Genomic DNA, 25869 nt, shown 5'->3' with positions numbered 1-25869 from the left:
TGAGTTTGTGTGTGTAATGAGGTTCTGCAGCGGCTGAGTTTGTGTGTGTGTGTAATGAGGTTCTGCAGCGGCTGAGTTTGCGTGTGTAATGAGGTTTTGCAGCGGCTGAGTTTGTGTGTGTGTAATGAGGTTCTGCAGCGGCTGAGTTTGTGTGTATAATGAGGTTCTGCAGCGGCTGAGTTTGTGTGTGTGTGTGTATAATGAGGTTCTGCAGCGGCTGAGTTTGTGTGTGTAATGAGGTTCTGCAGCGGCTGAGTTTGTGTGTGTGTAATGAGGTTCTGCAGCTGCTGAGTTTGTGTGTGTGTGTAATGAGGTTCTGCAGCGGCTGAGTTTGTGTGTGTAATGAGGTTCTGCAGCGGCTGAGTTTGTGTGTGTGTGTGTGTAATGAGGTTCTGCAGCGGCTGAGTTTGTGTGTGTGTAATGAGGTTCTGCAGCGGCTGAGTTTGTGTGTGTGTGTAATGAGGTTCTGCAGCGGCTGAGTTTGTGTGTGTGTGTGTAATGAGGTTCTGCAGCGGCTGAGTTTGTGTGTGTATAATGAGGTTCTGCAGCGGCTGAGTTTGTGTGTGTGTGTGTAATGAGGTTCTGCAGCGGCTGAGTTTGTGTGTGTGTGTGTAATGAGGTTCTGCAGCGGCTGAGTTTGTGTGTGTGTGTAATGAGGTTCTGCAGCGGCTGAGTTTGTGTGTGTGTGTGTAATGAGGTTCTGCAGCGGCTGAGTTTGTGTGTGTAATGAGGTTCTGCAGCGGCTGAGTTTGTGTGTGTGTGTGTAATGAGGTTCTGCAGCGGCTGAGTGTGTGTGTGTAATGAGGTTCTGCAGCTGCTGAGTTTGTGTGTGTAATGAGGTTCTGCAGCGGCTGAGTTTGTGTGTGTGTGTATAATGAGGTTCTGCAGCGGCTGAGTTTGTGTGTGTGTGTATAATGAGGTTCTGCAGCGGCTGAGTTTGTGTGTGTGTGTATAATGAGGTTCTGCAGCGGCTGAGTGTATAATGAGGTTCTGCAGCGGCTGAGTTTGTGTGTGTGTAATGAGGTTCTGCAGCGGCTGAGTTTGTGTGTGTGTAATGAGGTTCTGCAGCGGCTGAGTTTGTGTGTGTGTGTGTGTAATGAGGTTCTGCAGCGGCTGAGTTTGTGTGTGTGTAATGAGGTTCTGCAGCGGCTGAGTTTGTGTGTGTAATGAGGTTCTGCAGCGGCTGAGTTTGTGTGTGTGTGTATAATGAGGTTCTGCATCGGCTGAGTTTGTGTGTGTAATGAGGTTCTGCAGCGGCTGAGTTTGTGTGTGTGTGTATAATGAGGTTCTGCATCGGCTGAGTTTGTGTGTGTAATGAGGTTCTGCAGCGGCTGAGTTTGTGTGTGTGTGTAATGAGGTTTTGCAGCGGCTGAGTTTGTGTGTGTGTAATGAGGTTCTGCAGCGGCTGAGTTTGTGTGTGTGTAATGGGGTTCTGCAGCGGCTGAGTTTGTGTGTGTGTAATGGGGTTCTGCAGCGGCTGAGTTTGTGTGTGTGTGTGTATAATGAGGTTCTGCAGCGGCTGAGTTTGTGTGTGTGTGTATAATGAGGTTCTGCAGCGGCTGAGTTTGTGTGTGTGTGTATAATGAGGTTCTGCAGCGGCTGAGTTTGTGTGTGTGTGTATAATGAGGTTCTGCAGCGGCTGAGTTTGTGTGTGTGTGTATAATGAGGTTCTGCAGCGGCTGAGTTTGTGTGTGTGTGTGTATAATGAGGTTCTGCAGCGGCTGAGTTTGTGTGTGTGTGTATAATGAGGTTCTGCAGCGGCTGAGTTTGTGTGTGTGTATAATGAGGTTCTGCAGCGGCTGAGTTTGTGTGTGTGTATAATGAGGTTCTGCAGCGGCTGAGTGTATAATGAGGTTCTGCAGCGGCTGAGTGTGTGTGTCTGTATAATGAGGTTCTGCAGCGGCTGAGTTTGTGTGTGTGTATAATGAGGTTCTGCAGCGGCTGAGTTTGTGTGTGTGTATAATGAGGTTCTGCAGCGGCTGAGTGTATAATGAGGTTCTGCAGCGGCTGAGTTTGTGTGTGTATAATGAGGTTCTGCAGCGGCTGAGTTTGTGTATGTGTGTAATGAGGTTCTGCAGCGGCTGAGTTTGTGTGTGTGTGTAATGAGGTACTGCAGCGGCTGAGTTTGTGTGTGTGTGTAATGAGGTACTGCAGCGGCTGAGTTTGTGTGTGTGTAATGAGGTTCTGCAGCGGCTGAGTTTGTGTGTGTAATGAGGTTCTGCAGCGGCTGAGTTTGTGTGTATAATGAGGTTCTGCAGCGGCTGAGTTTGTGTGTGTGTGTAATGAGGTTCTGCAGCGGCTGAGTTTGTGTGTGTATAATGAGGTTCTGCAGCGGCTGAGTTTGTGTGTGTGTGTAATGAGGTTCTGCAGCGGCTGAGTTTGTGTGTGTGTGTAATGAGGTTCTGCAGCGGCTGAGTTTGTGTGTGTGTGTAATGAGGTTCTGCAGCTGCTGAGTTTGTGTGTGTGTGTAATGAGGTTCTGCAGCTGCTGAGTTTGTGTGTGTGTGTAATGAGGTTCTGCAGCGGCTGAGTTTGTGTGTGTGTAATGAGGTTCTGCAGCGGCTGAGTTTGTGTGTGTAATGAGGTTCTGCAGCGGCTGAGTTTGTGTGTACAATGAGGTTCTGCAGCGGCTGAGTTTGTGTGTGTAATGAGGTTCTGCAGCGGCTGAGTTTGTGTGTGTGTGTAATGAGGTTCTGCAGCGGCTGAGTTTGTGTGTGTGTGTAATGAGGTTCTGCAGCGGCTGAGTTTGTGTGTGTAATGAGGTTCTGCAGCGGCTGAGTTTGTGGGTGTAATGAGGTTCTGCAGCGGCTGAGTTTGTGGGTGTAATGAGGTTCTGCAGCGGCTGAGTTTGTGGGTGTAATGAGGTTCTGCAGCGGCTGAGTTTGTGGGTGTAATGAGGTTTTGCAGCGGCTGAGTTTGTGTGTGTGTGTAATGAGGTTCTGCAGCGGCTGAGTTTGTGTGTGTGTGTAATGAGGTTCTGCAGCGGCTGAGTTTGTGTGTGTGTAATGAGGTTCTGCAGCGGCTGAGTTTGTGTGTGTGTAATGAGGTTCTGCAGCGGCTGAGTTTGTGTGTGTAATGAGGTTCTGCAGCGGCTGAGTTTGTGTGTGTAATGAGGTTCTGCAGCGGCTGAGTGTTTGTGTGTGTAATGAGGTTCTGCAGCGGCTGAGTGTGTGTGTGTATAATGAGGTTCTGCAGCGGCTGAGTGTGTGTGTGTGTGTATAATGAGGTTCTGCAGCGGCTGAGTTTGTGTGTGTGTGTATAATGAGGTTCTGCAGCGGCTGAGTTTGTGTGTGTGTGTAATGAGGTTCTGCAGCGGCTGAGTGTGTGTGTGTGTGTGTATAATGAGGTTCTGCAGCGGCTGAGTGTGTGTGTGTGTATAATGAGGTTCTGCAGCGGTTGTGTGTATAATGAGGTTCTGCAGCGGTTGTGTGTATAATGAGGTTCTGCAGCGGCTGAGTGTGTGTGTGTGTATAATGAGGTTCTGCAGCCGCTGAGTTTGTGTGTGTGTATAATGAGGTTCTGCAGCGGCTGAGTTTATGTGTGTGTGTAATGAGGTTCTGCAGCGGCTGAGTTTGTGTGTGTGTGTGTGTAATGAGGTTCTGCAGCGGCTGAGTTTGTGTGTGTGTGTGTGTAATGAGGTTCTGCAGCGGCTGAGTTTGTGTGTGTGTGTAATGAGGTTCTGCAGCGGCTGAGTTTGTGTGTGTGTGTAATGAGGTTCTGCAGCGGCTGAGTTTGTGTGTGTGTGTAATGAGGTTCTGCAGCGGCTGAGTTTGTGTGTGTGTAATGAGGATCTGCAGCGGCTGAGTTTGTGTGTGTAATGAGGTTCTGCAGCGGCTGAGTTTGTGTGTGTGTGTAATGAGGTTCTGCAGCGGCTGAGTTTGTGTGTGTGTATAATGAGGTTCTGCAGCGGCTGAGTTTGTGTGTGTGTAATGAGGTTCTGCAGCGGCTGAGTTTGTGTGTGTGTAATGAGGTTCTGCAGCGGCTGAGTTTGTGTGTGTGTGTAATGAGGTTCTGCAGCGGCTGAGTTTGTGTGTGTAATGAGGTTCTGCAGCGGCTGAGTTTGTGTGTGTGTGTAATGAGGTTCTGCAGCGGCTGAGTTTGTGTGTGTAATGAGGTTCTGCAGCGGCTGAGTTCGTGTGTGTGTGTGTGTAATGAGGTTCTGCAGCGGCTGAGTTTGTGTGTGTAATGAGGTTCTGCAGCGGCTGAGTTTGTGTGTGTGTGTGTGTAATGAGGTTCTGCAGCGGCTGAGTTTGTGTGTGTGTGTATAATGAGGTTCTGCAGCGGCTGAGTTTGTGTGTGTGTATAATGAGGTTCTGCAGCGGCTGAGTTTGTGTGTGTGTGTATAATGAGGTTCTGCAGCGGCTGAGTTTGTGTGTGTGTGTAATGAGGTTCTGCAGCGGCTGAGTTTGTGTGTGTAATGAGGTTCTGCAGCGGCTGAGTTTGTGTGTGTGTGTGTAATGAGGTTCTGCAGCGGCTGAGTTTGTGTGTGTGTGTGTATAATGAGGTTCTGCAGCGGCTGAGTTTGTGTGTGTGTGTATAATGAGGTTCTGCAGCGGCTGAGTTTGTGTGTGTGTAATGAGGTACTCCAGCGGCTTAGTTTGTGTGTGTGTATAATGAGGTTCTGCAGCGGCTGAGTTTGTGTGTGTGTATTTAATGAGGTTCTGCAGCGGCTGAGTTTGTGTGTGTATAATGAGGTTCTGCAGCGGCTGAGTATATAATGAGGTTCTGCAGCGGCTGAGTGTGTGTGTCTGTATAATGAGGTTCTGCAGCGGCTGAGTTTGTGTGTGTGTAATGAGGTTCTGCAGCGGCTGAGTTTGTGTGTGTGTAATGAGGTTCTGCAGCGGCTGAGTTTGTGTGTGTATAATGAGGTTCTGCAGCGGCTGTGTGTATAATGAGGTTCTGCAGCTGCTGAGTGTGTGTGTCTGTATAATGAGGTTCTGCAGCGGCTGAGTTTGTGTGTATAATGAGGTTCTGCAGCGGCTGAGTTTGTGTGTGTGTGTAATGAGGTTCTGCAGCGGCTGAGTTTGTGTGTATAATGAGGTTCTGCAGCGGCTGAGTTTGTGTGTGTAATGAGGTTCTGCAGCGGCTGAGTTTGTGTGTGTAATGAGGTTCTGCAGCGGCTGAGTTTGTGTGTGTGTAATGAGGTTCTGCAGCGGCTGAGTTTGTGTGTGTAATGAGGTTCTGCAGCGGCTGAGTTTGTGGGTGTAATGAGGTTCTGCAGCGGCTGAGTTTGTGGGTGTAATGAGGTTCTGCAGCGGCTGAGTTTGTGGGTGTAATGAGGTTCTGCAGCGGCTGAGTTTGTGTGTGTAATGAGGTTCTGCAGCGGCTGAGTGTGTGTGTGTATAATGAGGTTCTGCAGCGGCTGAGTGTGTGTGTGTATAATGAGGTTCTGCAGCGGCTGAGTTTGTGTGTGTGTGTAATGAGGTTCTGCAGCGGCTGAGTTTGTGTGTGTGTGTATAATGAGGTTCTGCAGCGGCTGAGTTTGTGTGTGTATAATGAGGTTCTGCAGCGGCTGTGTGTATAATGAGGTTCTGCAGCGGCTGAGTGTGTGTGTCTGTATAATGAGGTTCTGCAGCGGCTGAGTTTGTGTGTGTGTGTATAATGAGGTTCTGCAGCCGCTGAGTTTGTGTGTGTGTATAATGAGGTTCTGCAGCGGCTGAGTTTGTGTGTGTGTATAATCAGTTTCTGCAGCGGCTGAGTTTGTGTGTGTGTAATGAGGTTCTGCAGCGGCTGAGTTTGTGTGTCTGTGTGTAATGAGGTTCTGCAGCGGCTGAGTTTGTGTGTGTGTAATGAGGATCTGCAGCTGCTGAGTTTGTGTGTATAATGAGGTTCTGCAGCGGCTGAGTTTGTGTGTGTAATGAGGTTCTGCAGCGGCTGAGTTTGTGTGTGTAATGAGGTTCTGCAGCGGCTGAGTTTGTGTGTGTGTGTGTATAATGAGGTTCTGCAGCGGCTGAGTTTGTGTGTGTGTATAATGAGGTTCTGCAGCGGCTGAGTTTGTGTGTGTGTGTGTATAATGAGGTTCTGCAGCGGCTGAGTTTGTGTGTGTGTGTATAATGAGGTTCTGTAGCGGCTGAGTTTGTGTGTGTGTATAATGAGGTTCTGCAGCGGCTGAGTTTGTGTGTGTGTATAATGAGGTTCTGCAGCGGCTGAGTTTGTGTGTGTGTATTTAATGAGGTTCTGCAGCGGCTGAGTTTGTGTGTGTATAATGAGGTTCTGCAGCGGCTGAGTGTATAATGAGGTTCTGCAGCGGCTGAGTGTGTGTGTCTGTATAATGAGGTTCTGCAGCGGCTGAGTTTGTGTGTGTGTAATGAGGTTCTGCAGCGGCTGAGTTTGTGTGTGTGTAATGAGGTTCTGCAGCGGCTGAGTTTGTGTGTGTATAATGAGGTTCTGCAGCGGCTGTGTGTATAATGAGGTTCTGCAGCTGCTGAGTGTGTGTCTGTATAATGAGGTTCTGCAGCGGCTGAGTTTGTGTGTATAATGAGGTTCTGCAGCGGCTGAGTTTGTGTGTATAATGAGGTTCTGCAGCGGCTGAGTTTGTGTGTATAATGAGGTTCTGCAGCGGCTGAGTTTGTGTGTGTAATGAGGTTCTGCAGCGGCTGAGTTTGTGTGTGTGTGTAATGAGGTTCTGCAGCGGCTGAGTTTGTGTGTGTAATGAGGTTCTGCAGCGGCTGACTTTGTGTGTGTAATGAGGTTCTGCAGCGGCTGAGTTTGTGGGTGTAATGAGGTTCTGCAGCGGCTGAGTTTGTGTGTGTGTATAATGAGGTTCTGCAGCGGCTGAGTTTGTGTGTGTGTGTGTATAATGAGGTTCTGCAGCGGCTGAGTTTGTGTGTGTGTGTATAATGAGGTTCTGCAGCGGCTGAGTTTGTGGGTGTAATGAGGTTCTGCAGCGGCTGAGTTTGTGTGTGTGTGTAATGAGGTTCTGCAGCGGCTGAGTTTGTGTGTGTGTGTAATGAGGTTCTGCAGCGGCTGAGTTTGTGTGTGTGTAATGAGGTTCTGCAGCGGCTGAGTTTGTGTGTGTAATGAGGTTCTGCAGCGGCTGAGTTTGTGTGTGTAATGAGGTTCTGCAGCGGCTGAGTTTGTGTGTGTAATGAGGTTCTGCAGCGGCTGAGTGTGTGTGTGTATAATGAGGTTCTGCAGCGGCTGAGTGTGTGTGTGTGTGTATAATGAGGTTCTGCAGCGGCTGAGTTTGTGTGTGTGTGTATAATGAGGTTCTGCAGCGGCTGAGTTTGTGTGTGTGTGTAATGAGGTTCTGCAGCGGCTGAGTTTGTGTGTGTGTGTAATGAGGTTCTGCAGCAGCTGAGTTTGTGTGTGTGTATAATGAGGTTCTGCAGCGGCTGAGTTTGTGTGTGTGTATAATGAGGTTCTGCAGCTGCTGAGTTTGTGTGTGTGTAATGAGGTTCTGCAGCGGCTGAGTTTGTGTGTGTAATGAGGTTCTGCAGCGGCTGAGTTTGTGTGTGTGTGTGTAATGAGGTTCTGCAGCGGCTGAGTTTGTGTGTGTGTGTGTAATGAGGTTCTGCAGCGGCTGAGTTAGTGTGTAATGAGTTTCTGCAGCGGCTGAGTTTGTGTGTGTAATCAGGTTCTGCAGCGACTGAGTGTGTGTGTGTATAATGAGGTTCTGCAGCGGCTGAGTGTGTGTGTGTAATGAGGTTCTGCAGCGGCTGAGTTTGTGTGTGTGTATAATGAGGTTCTGCAGCGGCTGAGTTTGTGTGTGTAATCAGGTTCTGCAGCGACTGAGTGTGTGTGTGTGTAATCAGGTTCTGCAGCGACTGAGTGTGTGTGTGTATAATGAGGTTCTGCAGCGGCTGAGTGTGTGTGTATAATGAGGTTCTGCAGCGGCTGAGTTTGTGTGTGTGTGTAATGAGGTTCTGCAGCGGCTGAGTTTGTGTGTGTAATGAGGTTCTGCAGCGGCTGAGTTTGTGTGTGTAATGAGGTTCTGCAGCGGCTGAGTTTGTGTGTGTGTATAATGAGGTTCTGCAGCGGCTGAGTTTGTGTGTGTGTGTGTAATGAGGTTCTGCAGCGGCTGAGTTTGTGTGTGTGTGTAATGAAGTTCTGCAGCGGCTGAGTTTGTGTGTGTGTAATGAGGTTCTGCAGCGGCTGAGTTTGTGTGTGTGTGTAATGAGGTTCTGCAGCGGCTGAGTTTGTGTGTGTGTGTAATGAGGTTCTGCAGCGGCTGAGTTTGTGTGTGTGTGTAATGAGGTTCTGCAGCGGCTGAGTTTGTGTGTGTAATGAGGTTCTGCAGCGGCTGAGTTTGTGTGTGTGTGTAATGAGGTTCTGCAGCGGCTGAGTTTGTGTGTGTAATGAGGTTCTGCAGCGGCTGAGTTTGTGTGTGTAATGAGGTTCTGCAGCGGCTGAGTTTGTGTGTGTGTGTAATGAGGTTCTGCAGCGGCTGAGTTTGTGTGTGTAATGAGGTTCTGCAGCGGCTGAGTTTGTGTGTGTAATGAGGTTCTGCAGCGGCTGAGTTTGTGTGTGTAATGAGGTTCTGCAGCGGCTGAGTTTGTGTGTGTAATGAGGTTCTGCAGCGGCTGAGTTTGTGTGTGTGTGTATAATGAGGTTCTGCAGCGGCTGAGTTTGTGTGTGTGTAATGAGGTTCTGCAGCGGCTGAGTTTGTGTGTGTGTGTGTGTATAATGAGGTTCTGCAGCGGCTGAGTTTGTGTGTGTGTGTATAATGAGGTTCTGCAGCTGCTGAGTTTGTGTGTGTGTGTGTAGTGAGGTTCTGCAGCGGCTGAGTTTGTGTGTGTGTATAATGAGGTTCTGCAGCGGCTGAGTTTGTGTGTGTGTGTAATGAGGTTCTGCAGCGGCTGAGTTTGTGTGTGTGTGTATAATGAGGTTCTGCAGCGGCTGAGTTTGTGTGTGTGTGTATAATGAGGTTCTGCAGCGGCTGAGTTTGTGTGTGTGTGTGTGTAATGAGGTTCTGCAGCGGCTGAGTTTGTGTGTGTGTGTGTAATGAGGTTCTGCAGCGGCTGAGTTTGTGTGTGTGTGTAGTGAGGTTCTGCAGCGGCTGAGTTTGTGTGTGTATAATGAGGTTCTGCAGCGGCTGAGTTTGTGTGTGTGTGTGTAATGAGGTTCTGCAGCGGCTGAGTTTGTGTGTGTGTGTATAATGAGGTTCTGCAGCGGCTGAGTTTGTGTGTGTGTGTGTATAATGAGGTTCTGCAGCGGCTGAGTTTGTGTGTGTGTGTAATGAGGTTCTGCAGCGGCTGAGTTTGTGTGTGTGTGTGTGTAATGAGGTTCTGCAGCGGCTGAGTTTGTGTGTAATGAGGTTCTGCAGCGGCTGAGTTTGTGTGTAATGAGGTTCTGCAGCGGCTGAGTTTGTGTGTGTGTGTAATGAGGTTCTGCAGCGGCTGAGTTTGTGTGTGTAATGAGGTTCTGCAGCGGCTGAGTTTGTGTGTGTGTGTAATGAGGTTCTGCAGCGGCTGAGTTTGTGTGTGTGTAATGAGGTTCTGCAGCGGCTGAGTTTGTGTGTGTGTAATGAGGTTCTGCAGCGGCTGAGTTTGTGTGTGTAATGAGGTTCTGCAGCGGCTGAGTTTGTGTGTGTGTGTAATGAGGTTCTGCAGCGGCTGAGTTTGTGTGTGTAATGAGGTTCTGCAGCGGCTGAGTTTGTGTGTGTGTGTAATAAGGTTCTGCAGCGGCTGAGTTTGTGTGTGTAATGAGGTTCTGCAGCGGCTGAGTTTGTGTGTGTGTGTGTGTAATGAGGTTCTGCAGCGGCTGAGTGTGTGTGTCTGTATAATGAGGTTCTGCAGCGGCTGAGTTTGTGTGTGTGTGTAATGAGGTTCTGCAGCGGCTGAGTTTGTGTGTGTGTGTGTATAATGAGGTTCTGCAGCGGCTGAGTTTGTGTGTGTGTGTGTGTATAATGAGGTTCTGCAGCGGCTGAGTTTGTGTGTGTATAATGAGGTTCTGCAGCGGCTGTGTGTATAATGAGGTTCTGCAGCGGCTGAGTTTGTGTGTGTAATGAGGTTCTGCAGCGGCTGAGTTTGTGTGTAATGAGGTTCTGCAGCGGCTGAGTTTGTGTGTGTGTGTGTGTAATGAGGTTCTGCAGCGGCTGAGTGTGTGTGTATAATGAGGTTCTGCAGCGGCTGAGTTTGTGTGTGTGTAATGAGGTTCTGCAGCGGCTGAGTTTGTGTGTGTGTAATGAGGTTCTGCAGCGGCTGAGTTTGTGTGTGTGTGTGTGTATAATGAGGTTCTGCAGCGGCTGTGTGTATAATGAGGTTCTGCAGCGGCTGAGTGTGTGTGTCTGTATAATGAGGTTCTGCAGCGGCTGAGTGTGTGTGTGTGTGTGTGTATAATGAGGTTCTGCAGCGGCTGAGTTTGTGTGTGTGTGTAATGAGGTTCTGCAGCGGCTGAGTTTGTGTGTGTGTATAATGAGGTTCTGCAGCGGCTGAGTTTGTGTGTGTGTGTGTATAATGAGGTTCTGCAGCGGCTGAGTTTGTGTGTGTGTAATGAGGTTCTGCAGCGGCTGAGTTTGTGTGTGTAATGAGGTTCTGCAGCGGCTGAGTTTGTGTGTGTGTGTATAATGAGGTTCTGCAGCGGCTGAGTTTGTGTGTGTGTATAATGAGGTTCTGCAGCGGCTGAGTTTGTGTGTGTATAATGATGTTCTGCAGCGGCTGAGTTTGTGTGTGTATAATGAGGTTCTGCAGCGGCTGAGTCTGTGTGTGTGTGTATAATGAGGTTCTGCAGCGGCTGAGTTTGTGTGTGTGTATAATGAGGTTCTGCAGCGGCTGAGTTTGTGTGTGTGTATAATGAGGTTCTGCAGCGGCTGAGTTTGTGTGTGTGTATAATGAGGTTCTGCAGCGGCTGAGTTTGTGTGTGTGTATAATGAGGTTCTCCAGCGGCTGAGTTTGTGTGTGTGTGTATAATGAGGTTCTGCAGCGGCTGAGTGTGTGTGTCTGTATAATGAGGTTCTGCAGCGGCTGAGTTTGTGTGTGTGTAATGAGGTTCTGCAGCGGCTGAGTTTGTGTGTATAATGAGGTTCTGCAGCGGCTGAGTTTGTGTGTGTATAATAAGGTTCTGCAGCGGCTGTGTGTATAATGAGGTTCTGCAGCGGCTGAGTGTGTGTGTCTGTATAATGAGGTTCTGCAGCGGCTGAGTTTGTGTGTGTGTATAATGAGGTTCTGCAGCGGCTGAGTTTGTGTGTGTGTGTAATGAGGTTCTGCAGCGGCTGAGTTTGTGTGTGTATAATGAGGTTCTGCAGCGGCTGAGTTTGTGTGTGTGTAATGAGGTTCTGCAGCGGCTGAGTTTGTGTGTGTGTGTGTAATGAGGTTCTGGAGCTGCTGAGTTTGTGTGTGTGTATAATGAGGTTCTGCAGCGGCTGTGTGTATAATGAGGTTCTGCAGCGGCTGAGTGTGTGTGTCTGTATAATGAGGTTCTGCAGCGGCTGAGTTTGTGTGTGTGTAATGAGGTTTTGCAGCGGCTGAGTTTGTGTGTGTGTGTATAATGAGGTTCTGCAGCGGCTGAGTTTGTGTGTGTGTGTAATGAGGTTCTGCAGCGGCTGAGTTTGTGTGTGTGTGTAATGAGGTTCTGCAGCGGCTGAGTTTGTGTGTGTGTAATGAGGTTCTGCAGCGGCTGAGTTTGTGTGTGTGTGTAATGAGGTTCTGCAGCGGCTGAGTTTGTGTGTGTGTGTAATGAGGTTCTGCAGCGGCTGTGTGTGTGTGTAATGAGGTTCTGCAGCGGCTGAGTTTGTGTGTGTGTGTAATGAGGTTCTGCAGCGGCTGTGTGTGTGTGTAATGAGGTTCTGCAGCGGCTGAGTTTGTGTGTGTGTGTAATGAGGTTCTGCAGCGGCTGAGTTTGTGTGTGTGTAATGAGGTTCTGCAGCGGCTGAGTTTGTGTGTGTGTATAATGAGGTTCTGCAGCGGCTGAGTTTGTGTGTGTGTGTAATGATGTTCTGCAGCGGCTGAGTTTGTGTGTGTAATGATGTTCTGCAGCGGCTGAGTTTGTGTGTGTAATGAGGTTCTGCAGCGGCTGAGTTTGTGTGTGTGTGTAATGAGGTTCTGCAGCGGCTGAGTTTGTGTGTGTGTGTAATGAGGTTCTGCAGCGGCTGAGTTTGTGTGTGTGTAATGAGGTTCTGCAGCGGCTGAGTTTTTGTGTGTGTGTGTGTGTAATGAGGTTCTGCAGCGGCTGAGTTTGTGTGTGTAATGAGGTTCTGCAGCGGCTGAGTTTGTATGTGTGTGTGTGTATAATGAGGTTCTGCAGCGGCTGAGTTTGTGTGTGTAATGAGGTTCTGCAGCTGCTGAGTTTGTGTGTGTGTGTGTAATGAGGTTCTGCAGTGGCTGAGTTTGTGTGTGTGTATAATGAGGTTCTGCAGCGGCTGAGTTTGTGTGTGTGTGTATAATGAGGTTCTGCAGCGGCTGAGTTTGTGTGTGTGTATAATGAGGTTCTGCAGCTGCTGAGTTTGTGTGTAATGAGGTTCTGCAGCGGCTGAGTTTGTGTGTGTATAATGAGGTTCTGCAGCGGCTGAGTTTGTGTGTGTATAATGAGGTTCTGCAGCGGCTGAATTTGTGTGTATGTGTATAATGAGGTTCTGCAGCGGCTGAATTTGTGTGTGTGTGTATAATGAGGTTCTGCAGCGGCTGAGTTTGTGTGTGTGTGTGTAATGAGGTTCTGCAGCGGCTGAGTTTGTGTGTGTGTGTAATGAGGTTCTGCAGCGGCTGAGTTTGTGTGTGTGTAATGAGGTTCTGCAGCGGCTGAGTTTGTGTGTGTGTGTAATGAGGTTCTGCAGTGGCTGAGTTTGTGTGTGTAATGAGGTTCTGCAGCGGCTGAGTTTGTGTGTGTAATGAGGTTCTGCAGCGGCTGAGTTTGTGTGTGTAATGAGGTTCTGCTGCGGCTGAGTTTGTGTGTGTGTATAATGAGGTTCTGCAGCGGCTGAGTTTGTGTGTGTGTGTAATGAGGTTCTGCAGCGGCTGAGTTTGTGTGTGTGTATAATGAGGTTCTGCAGCGGCTGAGTTTGTGTGTGTATAATGAGGTTCTGCAGCTGCTGAGTTTGTGTGTGTATAATGAGGTTCTGCAGCGGCTGAGTTTGTGTGTGTGTGTAATGAGGTTCTGCAGCGGCTGAGTTTGTGTGTGTGTAATGAGGTTCTGCAGCGGCTGAGTTTGTGTGTGTGTGTAATGAGGTTCTGCAGCGGCTGAGTTTGTGTATGTGTGTATAATGAGGTTCTGCAGCGGCTGAGTTTGTGTGTGTATAATGAGGTTCTGCAGCGGCTCTGTGTATAATGAGGTTCTGCAGCGGCTGAGTGTGTGTGTCTGTATAATGAGGTTCTGCAGCGGCTGAGTTTGTGTGTGTGTATGAGGTTCTGTAGCGGCTGAGTTTGTGTGTGTGTAATGAGGTTCTGCAGCGGCTGAGTTTGTGTGTGTGTAATGAGGTTCTGCAGCGGCTGAGTTTGTGTGTGTGTGTAATGAGGTTCTGCAGCTGCTGAGTTTGTGTGTGTATAATGAGGTTCTGCAGCGGCTGAGTTTGTGTGTGTATAATGAGGTTCTGCAGCGGCTGAGTGTGTGTCTGTATAATGAGGTTCTGCAGCGGCTGAGTTTGTGTGTGTATAATGAGGTTCTGCAGCGGCTGAGTTTGTGTGTGTGTATAATGAGGTTCTGCAGCGGCTGAGTTTGTGTGTGTAATGAGGTTCTGCAGCGGCTGAGTTTGTGTGTGTATAATGAGGTTCTGCAGCGGCTGAGTTTGTGTGTGTGTGTAATGAGGTTCTGCAGCGGCTGAGTTTGTGTGTGTGTGTGTAATGAGGTTCTGCAGCGGCTGAGTTTGTGTGTGTGTGTGTATAATGAGGTTCTGCAGCTGCTGAGTTTGTGTGTGTGTGTATAATGAGGTTCTGCAGCTGCTGAGTTTGTGTGTGTGTATAATGAGGTTCTGCAGCGGCTGAGTGTGTGTGTGTGTGTAATGAGGTTCTGCAGCGGCTGAGTTTGTGTGTGTGTATAATGAGGTTCTGCAGCGGCTGAGTTTGTGTGTGTGTATAATGAGGTTCTGCAGCGGCTGAGTTTGTGTGTGTGTGTAATGAGGTTCTGCAGCGGCTGAGTTTGTGTGTGTGTGTGTAATGAGGTTCTGCAGCGGCTGAGTTTGTGTGTGTGTGTATAATGAGGTTCTGCAGCTGCTGAGTTTGTGTGTGTGTGTGTAATGAGGTTCTGCAGCGGCTGAGTTTGTGTGTGTAATGAGGTTCTGCAGCGGCTGAGTTTGTGTGTGTGTAATGAGGTTCTGCAGCGGCTGAGTTTGTGTGTGTTTGTAATGAGGTTCTGCAGCTGCTGAGTTTGTGTGTGTGTGTGTAATGAGGTTCTGCAGCGGCTGAGTTTGTGTGTGTAATGAGGTTCTGCAGCGGCTGAGTTTGTGTGTGTGTGTGTAATGAGGTTCTGCAGCGGCTGAGTTTGTGTGTGTGTGTAATGAGGTTCTGCAGCGGCTGAGTTTGTGTGTGTGTGTAATGAGGTTCTGCAGCGGCTGAGTTTGTGTGTGTGTGTAATGAGGTTCTGCAGCGGCTGAGTTTGTGTGTGTGTGTAATGAGGTTCTGCAGCGGCTGAGTTTGTGTGTGTGTGTGTAATGAGGTTCTGCAGCGGCTGAGTTTGTGTGTGTGTGTGTAATGAGGTTCTGTAGCGGCTGAGTTTGTGTGTGTGTGTGTAATGAGGTTCTGCAGCGGCTGAGTTTGTGTGTGTGTGTAATGAGGTTCTGCAGCGGCTGAGTTTGTGTGTGTGTAATGAGGTTCTGCAGCGGCTGAGTTTGTGTGCGTGTGTAATGAGGTTCTGCAGCGGCTGAGTTTGTGTGTGTGTGTAATGAGGTTCTGCAGCGGCTGAGTTTGTGTGTGTGTGTAATGAGGTTCTGCAGCGGCTGAGTTTGTGTGTGTGTGTAATGAGGTTCTGCAGCGGCTGAGTTTGTGTGTGTGTGTAATGAGGTTCTGCAGCGGCTGAGTTTGTGTGTGTGTGTAATGAGGTTCTGCAGCGGCTGAGTTTGTGTGTGTGTGTAATGAGGTTCTGCAGCGGCTGAGTTTGTGTGTGTGTGTAATGAGGTTCTGCAGCGGCTGAGTTTGTGTGTGTGTGTATAATGAGGTTCTGCAGCGGCTGAGTTTGTGTGTGTGTGTATAATGAGGTTCTGCAGCGGCTGAGTTTGTGTGTGTGTGTAATGAGGTTCTGTAGCGGCTGAGTTTGTGTGTGTGTGTAATGAGGTTCTGCAGCGGCTGAGTTTGTGTGTGTGTATAATGAGGTTCTGCAGCGGCTCGGGAGTGTACAGTCGTGGCTAAGTGTTTTGAGACGGACAGTTTTGTTTTTCAGTTTGCAGCTTCAGTCGGCTGTTTCTATGGTAACTGAAGTCCAATTCTAAACATTTTATACGTTTTTACACTTTTATTGACAAATCCATGAAGTTCCTGTGACGTCTCGCTATTCCCAGCGCTGCCCCTTATTCTCCAGACTTCTCCCCGGTTTCTGGGCAGATCCTGACTGATGGCCGCCTGTTCTTGTCTCATTAGTGCTCAGAGTTAACACAATTTCTGGGTTTTTGTTTGTAGCTTTTTGAGGATTGACCGCAGGTTCTCAGTGGGACTAAAGATCTGGGTAGTTTTTTGCTGTAGACCCAAAATGTCAATGTCTTGGTCCTCGGGCCACTTTATCACTTTTGCCTTGTGACGTGGTCTCCATCATGCTTGAAAAATCACCATCACCACATTGTCCTGGATGATGGGAGAAGTTGTACTTGGAGAAGGTTTAGATCTCACTCTTTATTCATGGCCGTGTTCTTAGGATAAATTGTGAGTGAGCCCCTCCATGGATGAGAAGCCCCCACACGAGTGGTCTCAGGGGGCTGTAGTGTTGACAGGACTCATGGCAGCGTTACCTCTGCTGCAGCTGTGGTGGTCCTGTAGCTCCAGCCTTATCTGTACAGGTTGATATTGATTTCTTTTCCTCGTCTTCTCTTCTTGCAGTGTCCCGTGTGCTGGTCGAACTCCACTTGAAGCTCATGAGGAAAATCGGAAAGTCCGTCACATTTGACAGATGGGAGAAATACCTGATCAGGGTAAGAGACCCCCTAATAAGAGACCCTCCCTATGGAGATATTTACATTTGTTTTGTGATCTGAAACATCTAAGTATATGACAAACATGCAGAAGAATAAGAAAAAAATATATGTATATACACACACACACACACACACACACACACACACACACACACACACACACACATACATACATACATACATACATACATACATACATACATACATACATACATACATTCATCAGTTTTCACCATCATTGTTTGAGTAAAAAGGTTTAAAATGTTGCAATATTTTTGGAGACTTTGTAGTTGCCCAAAATTGTAACAACTTTTGGCATTTTTACACCAGTCCTGGTTGGCTTCTCCTACTTACAAAAAATAATATAATAATAAAAAAGAAAATGAATGGGTGGAAATTAGACAAGGGCAAGTACATTTTGTCAAAATCCTTATAATTTACACCGTGAAAGCAGCGTAAATGACGACAGACGTGTACTCCAGAGCGCCCTTCATTAAGACTAGAGTGCGCAATGCCAATCTGAATGAATCAGGGGGCCTGTGTGTTTCCCATAAAAATGGTCCCACAAAAAGAAAGGCCTCATACAGGAAGAAAAATAATGAAAGAAAATCTCTTGGTGCTGAAGGCCAAGACCATAAAGGGTTAATGAAGGCTGAATGAAAAATGGAACAATTTTCTTGCCTGTTTTCAGCCTCCTGTTTTGCAGTCGCTGATTGTAAATGTTCTTTACCTGCACAGGCTACAACCCCAATTCCAGAAAACAAGAATGCAATGATTTGTAAATCTTTTATCTCCATATTTTATTCCCTACAGAACATAGAAAGATCAGAATTTGAACGTTGGACATTTTAAAAATAAATTGTACAATTAAAAAATTGTTGGTAGCGGCAAATCTCCAAAAAGTTGTCCTCAGGCCATGTCCATGATTGTGGAGCGTCCCCCCTTCTCCTTACACCAGTCTGTAGATATCGGGGAAGTGAGGAGACAATTGCTGGAGTTTGGGGAGAAGAACGTTGTCCCGTTCTTGTCTGATGCCGGATTCTCGCTGCTCCTCAGTTCGGGGTCTTTGCAGTATTATACTTTTCATAATTTGCCAAATGTTTTATATTGGAGAAAGGTCCAGACTGCAGGTGGCAGGTTCCTCCCGGGAGTACTCTTCTGCAGAGCTGTGCTGTGTGATGGAGGCCGGCTGTGGTTTACCATTGTCCTGCTGAAATATACAAGGTTTTCCCTGAAATAGTACGATATCTGCTCCATCCAGACAGCGTCTATCACCTCTATATAACACTCAGCTTTGATGGCGCCTCTCGTGTGCTCTGCCCCTTCCATAGGCACGAATGCCCACCCATACTTTGGAGAAAATAAGTATTTGACACACTGCCGATTTTGCAAGTTTTCCCACCTACAAAGAATGGAGAGGTCTGTACTTTTTCTCGTAGGTCACTTCACCTGTGAGAGACAGAATCTAAACAAAAATCCAGAAAATCACATTGTATGAGTTTTACATAATTAATTTGCATTTTAGTGCATGAAATAATTTGATCACCACCAACCAGCAATAATTCTGGCTCTCAGACCCGTTAGTTTTTCTTTAAGAAGCCCTCCTACTCTGCACTCATTACCTGTATTAATTGCACCTGTTTGAACACGTTATCTGTACAAAAAACACCTGTCCACACACTCAATTACACTCCAACCTCTCCACCATGGCCAAGACCAAAGAGCTGTCTAAGGACACCAGGGAAAAAATTGTAGACCTGCACAAGGCTGGGATGGGCTATAGGACAATAGGCAAGCAGCTTGGTGAGAAGGTAACAACTTTTGGCGCAATTATTAGAAAATGGAAGAAACACAAGATGACTGTCTATCTTTCTCGGTCGGAGACTCCATGAAAGATCTCACCTCGTGGGGTAAGGATGATTCTGAGAGGGGTCAGGGATCAGCCCAGAACTACATGGAAGGACCTGGTCAATGACCTGAAGAGAGCTGGGACCACAGTCTCAAACATTACCGTTAGTAACACATTACGCCGTCATGGATTAAAATCCTGCAGGACACACAAGGTCTCCCTGCTCACGCCAGCACATGTCCAGGCCCGTTTAAAGTTCACCAATGACCATCTGGATGATCCAGAGGAGGCATGAGAGAAGGTCAGATGAGACCAAAATAGAACTTTTTGGTATCAACTCCACTCGCTGTGTTTGGAGGAAGAAGAAGGATGAGTACAACCCCAAGAACATCGTCCCAACCGTGAAGTATGGTGGGGGGAACCTCCTACTTTGGGGGTGCTTTTCTCCAAAGGGGACAGGACGACTGCACCGTATTGAAGGGAGGATGGATGGGGTCATGTATCGCAAGATTTTGGCCAACAACCTCCTTCCCTCAGTAAGAGCATTGAAGATGGGTCGTGGCTGAGTCTTCCAGCATGACAATGACCTGAAACACACCGCCAGGGCAACTAAGGAGTGGCTCCGTAAGAAGCATTTCAAGCCCCAGGAGTGGCCTAGCCAGTCTCCAGACCTGAACCCAATAGAAAATCTTTGGAGGAAGCTGAAACTCAATGTTACCCAGCGACAGCCCCAAAACCTGAAAGATCTGGAGAAGATCTGTATGGAGGAGAGGGCCAAAATCCCTGCTGCAGTGCGTGCAATCCTGGTCAAGAACTAGAGGAAACGTCTGACCTCTGTAATTACAAACAAAGGTTTCTGCACCAAATATTAAGTTCTGTTTTTCTATTGTATCAAATACTTACAGTTGAAACCAGAAGTTTTCATCCACTATATAAAGACACATCTGCATGTTTTTCTCAATATCTGACATGAAATCAGAATAAACCTTTTCCGTTTTAGGTCAGTTAGGATTACCATCATTTTTAATATTTGCCAAATGCCAGAATAATGAGAGAGAGCGAATATTTTAAGGCATTTTTATTACTTACTGCAAAGTCAAAAGTTTACATACACAGATTACTATGATCTTAAACAATTCTGGACTGCCCCTATGATGATGTCGTGTGTTTGGAAGGTTTTTTTGGCAACATCTGAGTTAATTAGTGACACACCTGTGGATGTATTTTAATGCACAGCTTAAACACACTGCTTCTTTGTGTAGCCTCATGGGAAAGTCTAAAGAAATCAGCCAAGATATCATTAAGAGAATTGTGGACTTGCACAAGTCTGGCTCATCCTTGGGTACAATTTCAGGATACCTGAAGGTGCCTCGTTCATCTGTACAAACAATTATACACAAGTACAAACAAGATGGGAATGTTCAGCCATCAAACCGCTCAGGAAGGAGACGAGTTCTGTGTCACAGAGGTGAAGGTGCTTTGGTCCGACATGTACATATCAATCCAAGGACAAAAGCAAAAGACCTTGTGAAGATGATGGCGAAAGCTGGTAAGATTGTGTCAATATCCACAGTGAAACGAATACTGTATCAACATGGGCTGAAAGGCCACTCTGCCAGGAAGAAGCCATTACTCCAAAAGATACATAAAAAACCCAGATTAATGTTTGCAAATGCGCACAGGAACAAAGACCTTCATTTTTGGAGACATGTCCTGTGGTCTGATGAAACTAAAATTGATCTTTTTGGGCATAATGACCATCGTTACGATTGGAGGAAAAAGGGAGAAGCTTGGAAGCTTAAGAACACCATCCCAACTGTGAAACACGGTGGTGGCAGCATCATGCTGTGGGGTTGTTTTTCTGCAGGAGGGACTGGTGCACTTCACAAAATAGATGGCATCATGAGAAAAGAAGATTGTGGCAATGCTGAAGCAACATCTCAAGACATCAGCCAGGAAGTTAAAGCTTGGGCGGAAATGGGTCTTACAAATGGACAATGGCCCGAAGCATACTGCCAAAATGGTAACAAAGTGGCTTAAGGATAACAAAGTCCATGTTTTGGAGTGGCCATCACAAAGCCCTGATCTCAATCCTATTGAAAATTTATGGGCAAAGCTAAAAAGGCTGCGAGCGCCGAGCAAGGCGACCTACAAACCTGGATCAGATACACCAGTTCTGTCAGGAGGAATCGGCCCAAATTCCGCCACCTATTGTGAGAATCTTGTGGAAGGATATCCCAAACGTCTGACCCAAGTCATTCAGTTTAAGGGCAATGGGACCAAATACTAATGAAATGTATGGAAACTTCTGACTTTACAGTAAGTAATAAAAATGCCTTAAAACATTCTCTCTCTCTCATTATTATTTTGGCATTTGGTAAATATTAAACATTATGGTATAATCCTAACTGACCTAAAACGGTAAAGGTTTATTCTGATTTCATGTCAGATATTGAGAAAAACATGGAGATGTGTCTTTTATATAGTGTATGGAAACTTCTGGTTTCAACTCTATTTCATGCAATAAAATGCAAATTAATTATGTACAAATCATACAATGTGATTTTCTGTATTTTATTCTTAGATTCTGTCTCTCACAGGTGAAGTGCACCTACGAAAAAAATTACAGACCTCTCCATTCTTTGTAGGTGGGGAAACTGCAAAGTTGGCAGTGTATCAAATACTTATTTTCCCCACTGTATATCAGAGATAACCAGCTGGACGGTCCCTCTCCTCGATAACCAGCTGGACGGTCCCTCTCCTCGATAACCAGCTGGACGGTCCCTCTCCTCGATAACCAGCTGGACGGTCCCTCTCCTCGATAACCAGCTGGACGGTCCCTCTCCTCGATAACCAGCTGGACGGTCCCTCTCCTCGATAACCAGCTGGACGGTCCCTCTCCTCGATAACCAGCTGGACGGTCCCTCTCCTCGATAACCAGCTGGACGGTCCCTCTCCTCGATAACCAGCTGGACGGTCCCTCTCCTCCGGAGTCCACAGGACGCTGCATTCTTGCTTTCAATAAAGTATTTCTCATTGATGCATCTGACCACAGAACAGTTTCTATGTTGCTTCTGTCTATTATAAATGAGCTTTGGCCCAGAGAAGATGGATTTGTTTGAATTGTGCTGATATTTTGCTTCTTTACATGATAGAGCTGTAACTTGCATTTGTGGATTGCACGGACACCTGTGATCGGACAATGATGTCTGGACGTATTCCTGGTTTGCTCCCCTAATCCTGCCTGTATTTAATGCAGTGTCCCCTGATGGCTCAGAGATCAGGAGCCTCCAATATTGACTGTCTGCCTTGTCCCTTGCGCACATGGATTTCTCCAGAATCTCTGAATCCTTTGATGATATGTCCTGTAGCTGATGAATATTCAAAGTCTTTGTGATTTTTACGTTGAGGAACATTTTTCTGAAATTGCCCCACAATATTTAGCCTCAGTTGTTCACAGATTGGTGACTTCTGACCATCTTTGCTTCTGGGAGACTCTGCCTCTCTAACACTCTCTTTATACTTGAATATTGACCCTCCAGCTATTTTTCCTTTATTACTTACTTTTCCATCCTTTTTGTTAACGGTCATAACTTTTGGAGATTTTTTTTGCTGCCATCAATTTCTAAATGAGAATTATTATTTTTTTTTAAATGACGTGAAAAATGTCCAACGTTCAACTCCTGATCTGTTCTATACAATATGGTGATAAGAGATTTCCAAATCATTGCATTCTTGATTTCTTTACATTTTATACAGCGGTCCAACTCTTTTGGGGAATTGAGGTTGTCGTTACAGTGATTCTCACAGCTGGAGGTTTGTCACAGTTATAGCCAGTCTTTGAGGGAAATAAAATGGTTGCGATAATCGTTCTCTTGTCCTGATGTGTTGCAATGTATCGGTGCAGGTAGAGGTCAGACTGCTTTGCTCAAGAGGATCGTTGTCTATTGTAGCAAAGTGTCAGCTGTGGAGAGCACAGCCAGCACCCGATGGTAATTGACGCGATCGGATTTAGGGTCACATTAGCCCCTTGAATACTGTTGTGAAGCGTGGCAGATGTCCCTTCCGATGGCCACTGCCACCCCATGCGACGTGATTGCCATAGCAGCCGAGGGCCGTGTGAAATCTATGAAGTTGGGGTTCGTAGGAGATCGTCATTTTTACAGTACACTGCAATACCCTAGTATTACATATGAGATCAAGTGACTGCAGCTTCACACCCCCTAAAAAAATAACTTTATATATTTTTAAAAAATAAAAAAATAAGTTTAAATCTCCACCCATGCTTTCACCAAGTGTAGCAAAAAAAATTTAGATATTTTGGTATTACTGCATGCACAAATGGCCAAGCTAATAAAATATAGAAATATTTATGCAAATCGGGGGCAGAAATGAAATGCCAGAATAGTCCTTCATCAGTCGCCACAAGTTTCCCCAAAAAATTCAACAAAAAGTGATTTGAAACCTTACATGTCCTTGCAATGAAAAAAAAAAAAAAAATCAAGTGCCACCTTGAGCAGAAGGAGGCAAGGAATAGAGCTGGAGTGACAGAGGCTTCAGATCTACCATAGCTCTTCAGCTTCATTTGCACATCAATTCAAACGCTGAGTTCTCCGAAACGGAGGAACAGACCGGTCACTTAAAGGTATTGCTGGACTTTAATGTGTAATCACCGCCATTTGTAATCTCCAGATATGTCAGGACTACAACAGCACATGGGCCTGGGAGATGGAGAAGAAGGGCTACCAGGAGATGGACGTGGAGTGTAAAGTGGGGATGCTGAAGGTCAGTATGCAGGTCATTCTCTAGAGGATCTTTGCCAGGTTTTTTTTGGGGGGGGGGGCTCAGTGATGTGGCATGGTTATTATCAATCAAGGTCCTGGGGGGGGGTGATTTCCATTGATGTCTTCCCTGAGGATATTCCTGGAAAACAACTGAATGGTCACCAGAATAAAGAAGAAAAAAAATAAACTTAAGTCTGGTATTTTGTAGTCGGGTATGTGAGGAACCAATCCCACCAAACAAATGATTATCATTTCATAGGTTGAAACACAGTCATAAAAAGAGAAACGGCTGTGTAAAAAGGCATAAAACTGGGTGAGGAACAGTGAAACTATGCTGCAAAGGTGAGGTTGTGGAAGACAGTCTCATGTCACAGGTCATACAGCATGGCAAGACTGAGCAAAGCAACAGTCAGACACCAGGTAGTTATACTGCATCAGCAAGGTCTCTCCCAGGCAGAGATTTCATAGCAGACTGGGGTTTCAGAATGTGCTGATCAAGCTCTTCTGAAGAAGCACCTAGAAATGGGTAACATTGAGGATCGTAGAGTTCGGCCAAGGCAACTTAGTGCAGCAGATGAAAGACTCATCATGCTCCCTTCCTTTTAGAAATCGGAAGATGTCCAGCAGTGACATCAGCTCAGAAGTGGCAGCAACCAGTGGGAACAGTCTAATGATTGGAGAATTTTGGCCAGAAGTGATCTTCATGGAAGAAATATGACCAAAAATGAAAGTGGCAACTATGCCCAAAAACATATTAACTAGGGTGCAGAGTGGTGATGAGCCAGTATGTTCTGTTAACCCTTTCGGCGAGCATACTCCGGTGCTTGCCGAGTATCTTCAGCGATGCTCGTTATGTTTTCTTCACTCCGTGCTCATGATTTATGACTGACAGCTTTAATACATGTGAGGAATGCCTGTTTCTTATGTATTCCTCACATGTATTAAAGCTGCCAGTCGTAAATCATTAGCACTGAGTGACGAAAACATAACAACGAGCACCGCTGAAGATACTCTGTGAGCACCCGAGCATGCTCGCCGACAGGGTTAACAGAACATACTCGATCATCACTAGTGCAGAGCAATGTCAGCAGGACTCTGGATGGAGGAGACAGTGTGAGATACTCAGCAATAACAGGAGGCAGGTTGTTCTCCGAAGGGCTGGAGAGAAGCACAACAGTGACAGTGAAGCATGGTGGAGGGTCCTGCAAGTTTGGGGTTGCATTTCAGTAAATGGAGTTGGGGGATCTGGTCAGCATTAATGTTTTTTTCCACACCTGCCATAAAGGCTCTTGTGACTGTAAGCAGAGCTCTTGAAAAACATGAGGTCGTGATGCAAAATTATGTGTTGCAGAACTTCTACGCATGCTGGGAGTTGTAGTTTTGCAAACGGTGGAGAGTCGGCTGTGTCAGAACATCTTTCATATGTGCAATGAGGGCGACCCAGGGGGCTCTGTAGTCTCAGGACTCCGCCCAGGGGCAATGCCGTCTTGTAGATAAACCGTGGACCAGATTTGGATGCCCAGAATATTGGTTTTATGGGCTTATTTTTATATCACCTGCTGTAGTGCGACGGACACAGGATGGCGCTCCGCTTACACCTTCTCTCGTTACAGCACTTATGCGAGTGTCAGTTTGACGACAATCTGAAGTTTAAGAATGCCATCAATGAAGAAGAGGCGGATGCCATGCGGGTCCAGCCCATAGGACGCGACAAGGACGGCCTAATGTACTGGTATCAACTGGACCAAGACCATAACATCCGCGTGTACATCGAGGAGCAGGATGACCAGGACGGCTCCTCCTGGAAGTGCATAGTCAGGTGAGGGCAGTGTGCGCTGCTGGTGTGAATGAGGACCGAAAATCACTGTTACACCCTCTCAATAGCTGCAATATAATATAGTCTGCACTCTGCAGAATTCACAGCACTCCCTGCTTCTTCAGTGTCTGCACAGCTTCCTCAGATTTTAATTTCAGCAGAATAGTAAATGTAGCTCTGGAGTATAATACAGGATGTAACTCAGGATCAGTAATGTAATTTATGTACACAGTGACCGCACCAGCAGAATAGTGAGTGCAGCTCTGGAGTATAATACAGGATGTAACTCAGGATCAGTACAGGATCAGTAATGTAATGTATGTACACAGTGACTGCACCAGCAGAATAGTGAGTGCAGCTCTGGAGTATAATACAGGATGTAACTCAGGATCAGTACAGGATCAGTAATGTAATGTATGTACACAGTGACTGCACCAGCAGAATAGTGAGTGCAGCTCTGGGGTATAATACAGGAGGTAACTCAGGATCAGTACAGGATCAGTAATGTAATGTATGTACACAGTGACTGCACCAGCAGAATAGTGAGTGCAGCTCTGGAGTATAATACAGGATGTAACTCAGGATCAGTACTGTAATGTATGTACACAGTGACTGCACCAGCAGAATAGTGAGTGCAGCTCTGGAGTATAATACAGGATGTAACTCAGGATCAGTAATGTAATGTATGTACACAGTGACTGCACCAGCAGAATAGTGAGTACAGCTCTGGAGTATACTACAGGATGTAACTCAGGATCAGTACAGGATCAGTAATGTATGTACACAGTGACTGCAGCAGCAGAATAGTGAGTGCAGCTCTGGAGTATAATACAGGATGTAACTCAGGATCAGTACATGATCAGTAATGTAATGTATGTACACAGTGACTGCAGCAGCAGAATAGTGAGTGCAGCTCTGGAGTATAATACAGGATGTAACTCAGGATCAGTAATGTAATGTATGTACACAGTGACTGCACCAGCAGAATAGTGAGTGCAGCTCTGGAGTATAATACAGGATGTAACTCAGGATCAGTAATGTAATGTATGTACACAGTGACTGCAGCAGCAGAATAGTGAGCGCAGCTCTGGAGTATAATACAGGATGTAACTCAGGATCAGTAATGTAATGTATGTACACAGTGACTGCACCAGCAGAATAGTGAGTGCAGCTCTGGAGTATAATACAGGATGTAACTTAGAATCAGTAATGTATGTACACAGTGACTGCACCAGCAGAATAGTGAGTTCAGCTCTGGAGTATAATACAGGATGTAACTCAGGATCAGTAATGTAATGTATGTACACAGTGACTACACCAGCAGAATAGTGAGTGCAGCTCTGGAGTATAATACAGGATGTAACTCAGGATCAGTACAGGGTCAGTAATGTAATGTATGTACACAGTGACTGCACCAGCAGAATAGTGAGTGC

The 25869-nt window shown here is 46.6% G+C and overlaps 1 protein-coding gene across 1 annotated transcript in view; it reads left to right on the top strand.

Moving 5' to 3' along the window:
- The window catches only part of RSF1 (remodeling and spacing factor 1), a 69098-nt gene that overhangs the window by 15676 nt on the left and 27553 nt on the right, over positions 1 to 25869 (top strand). Inside the window, exons 2-4 of the mRNA XM_073661679.1 lie at positions 15893 to 15984; positions 22529 to 22621; positions 24234 to 24439. Coding sequence (XP_073517780.1) covers positions 15893 to 15984; positions 22529 to 22621; positions 24234 to 24439 — 391 coding nt within the window. The remainder of the gene's footprint in view (positions 1 to 15892; positions 15985 to 22528; positions 22622 to 24233; positions 24440 to 25869) is intronic.

The sequence above is a fragment of the Phyllobates terribilis genome, unplaced genomic scaffold (assembly GCF_046119375.1).
Source record: "Phyllobates terribilis strain yellow unplaced genomic scaffold, ASM4611937v1 Scaffold_2__4_contigs__length_985480577, whole genome shotgun sequence".
NCBI classification, from domain to species: Eukaryota; Metazoa; Chordata; class Amphibia; order Anura; family Dendrobatidae; genus Phyllobates; species Phyllobates terribilis.
Note: the sequence above shows the minus strand (reverse complement) of the source record. Positions and strands in the feature narration are given on the sequence as shown.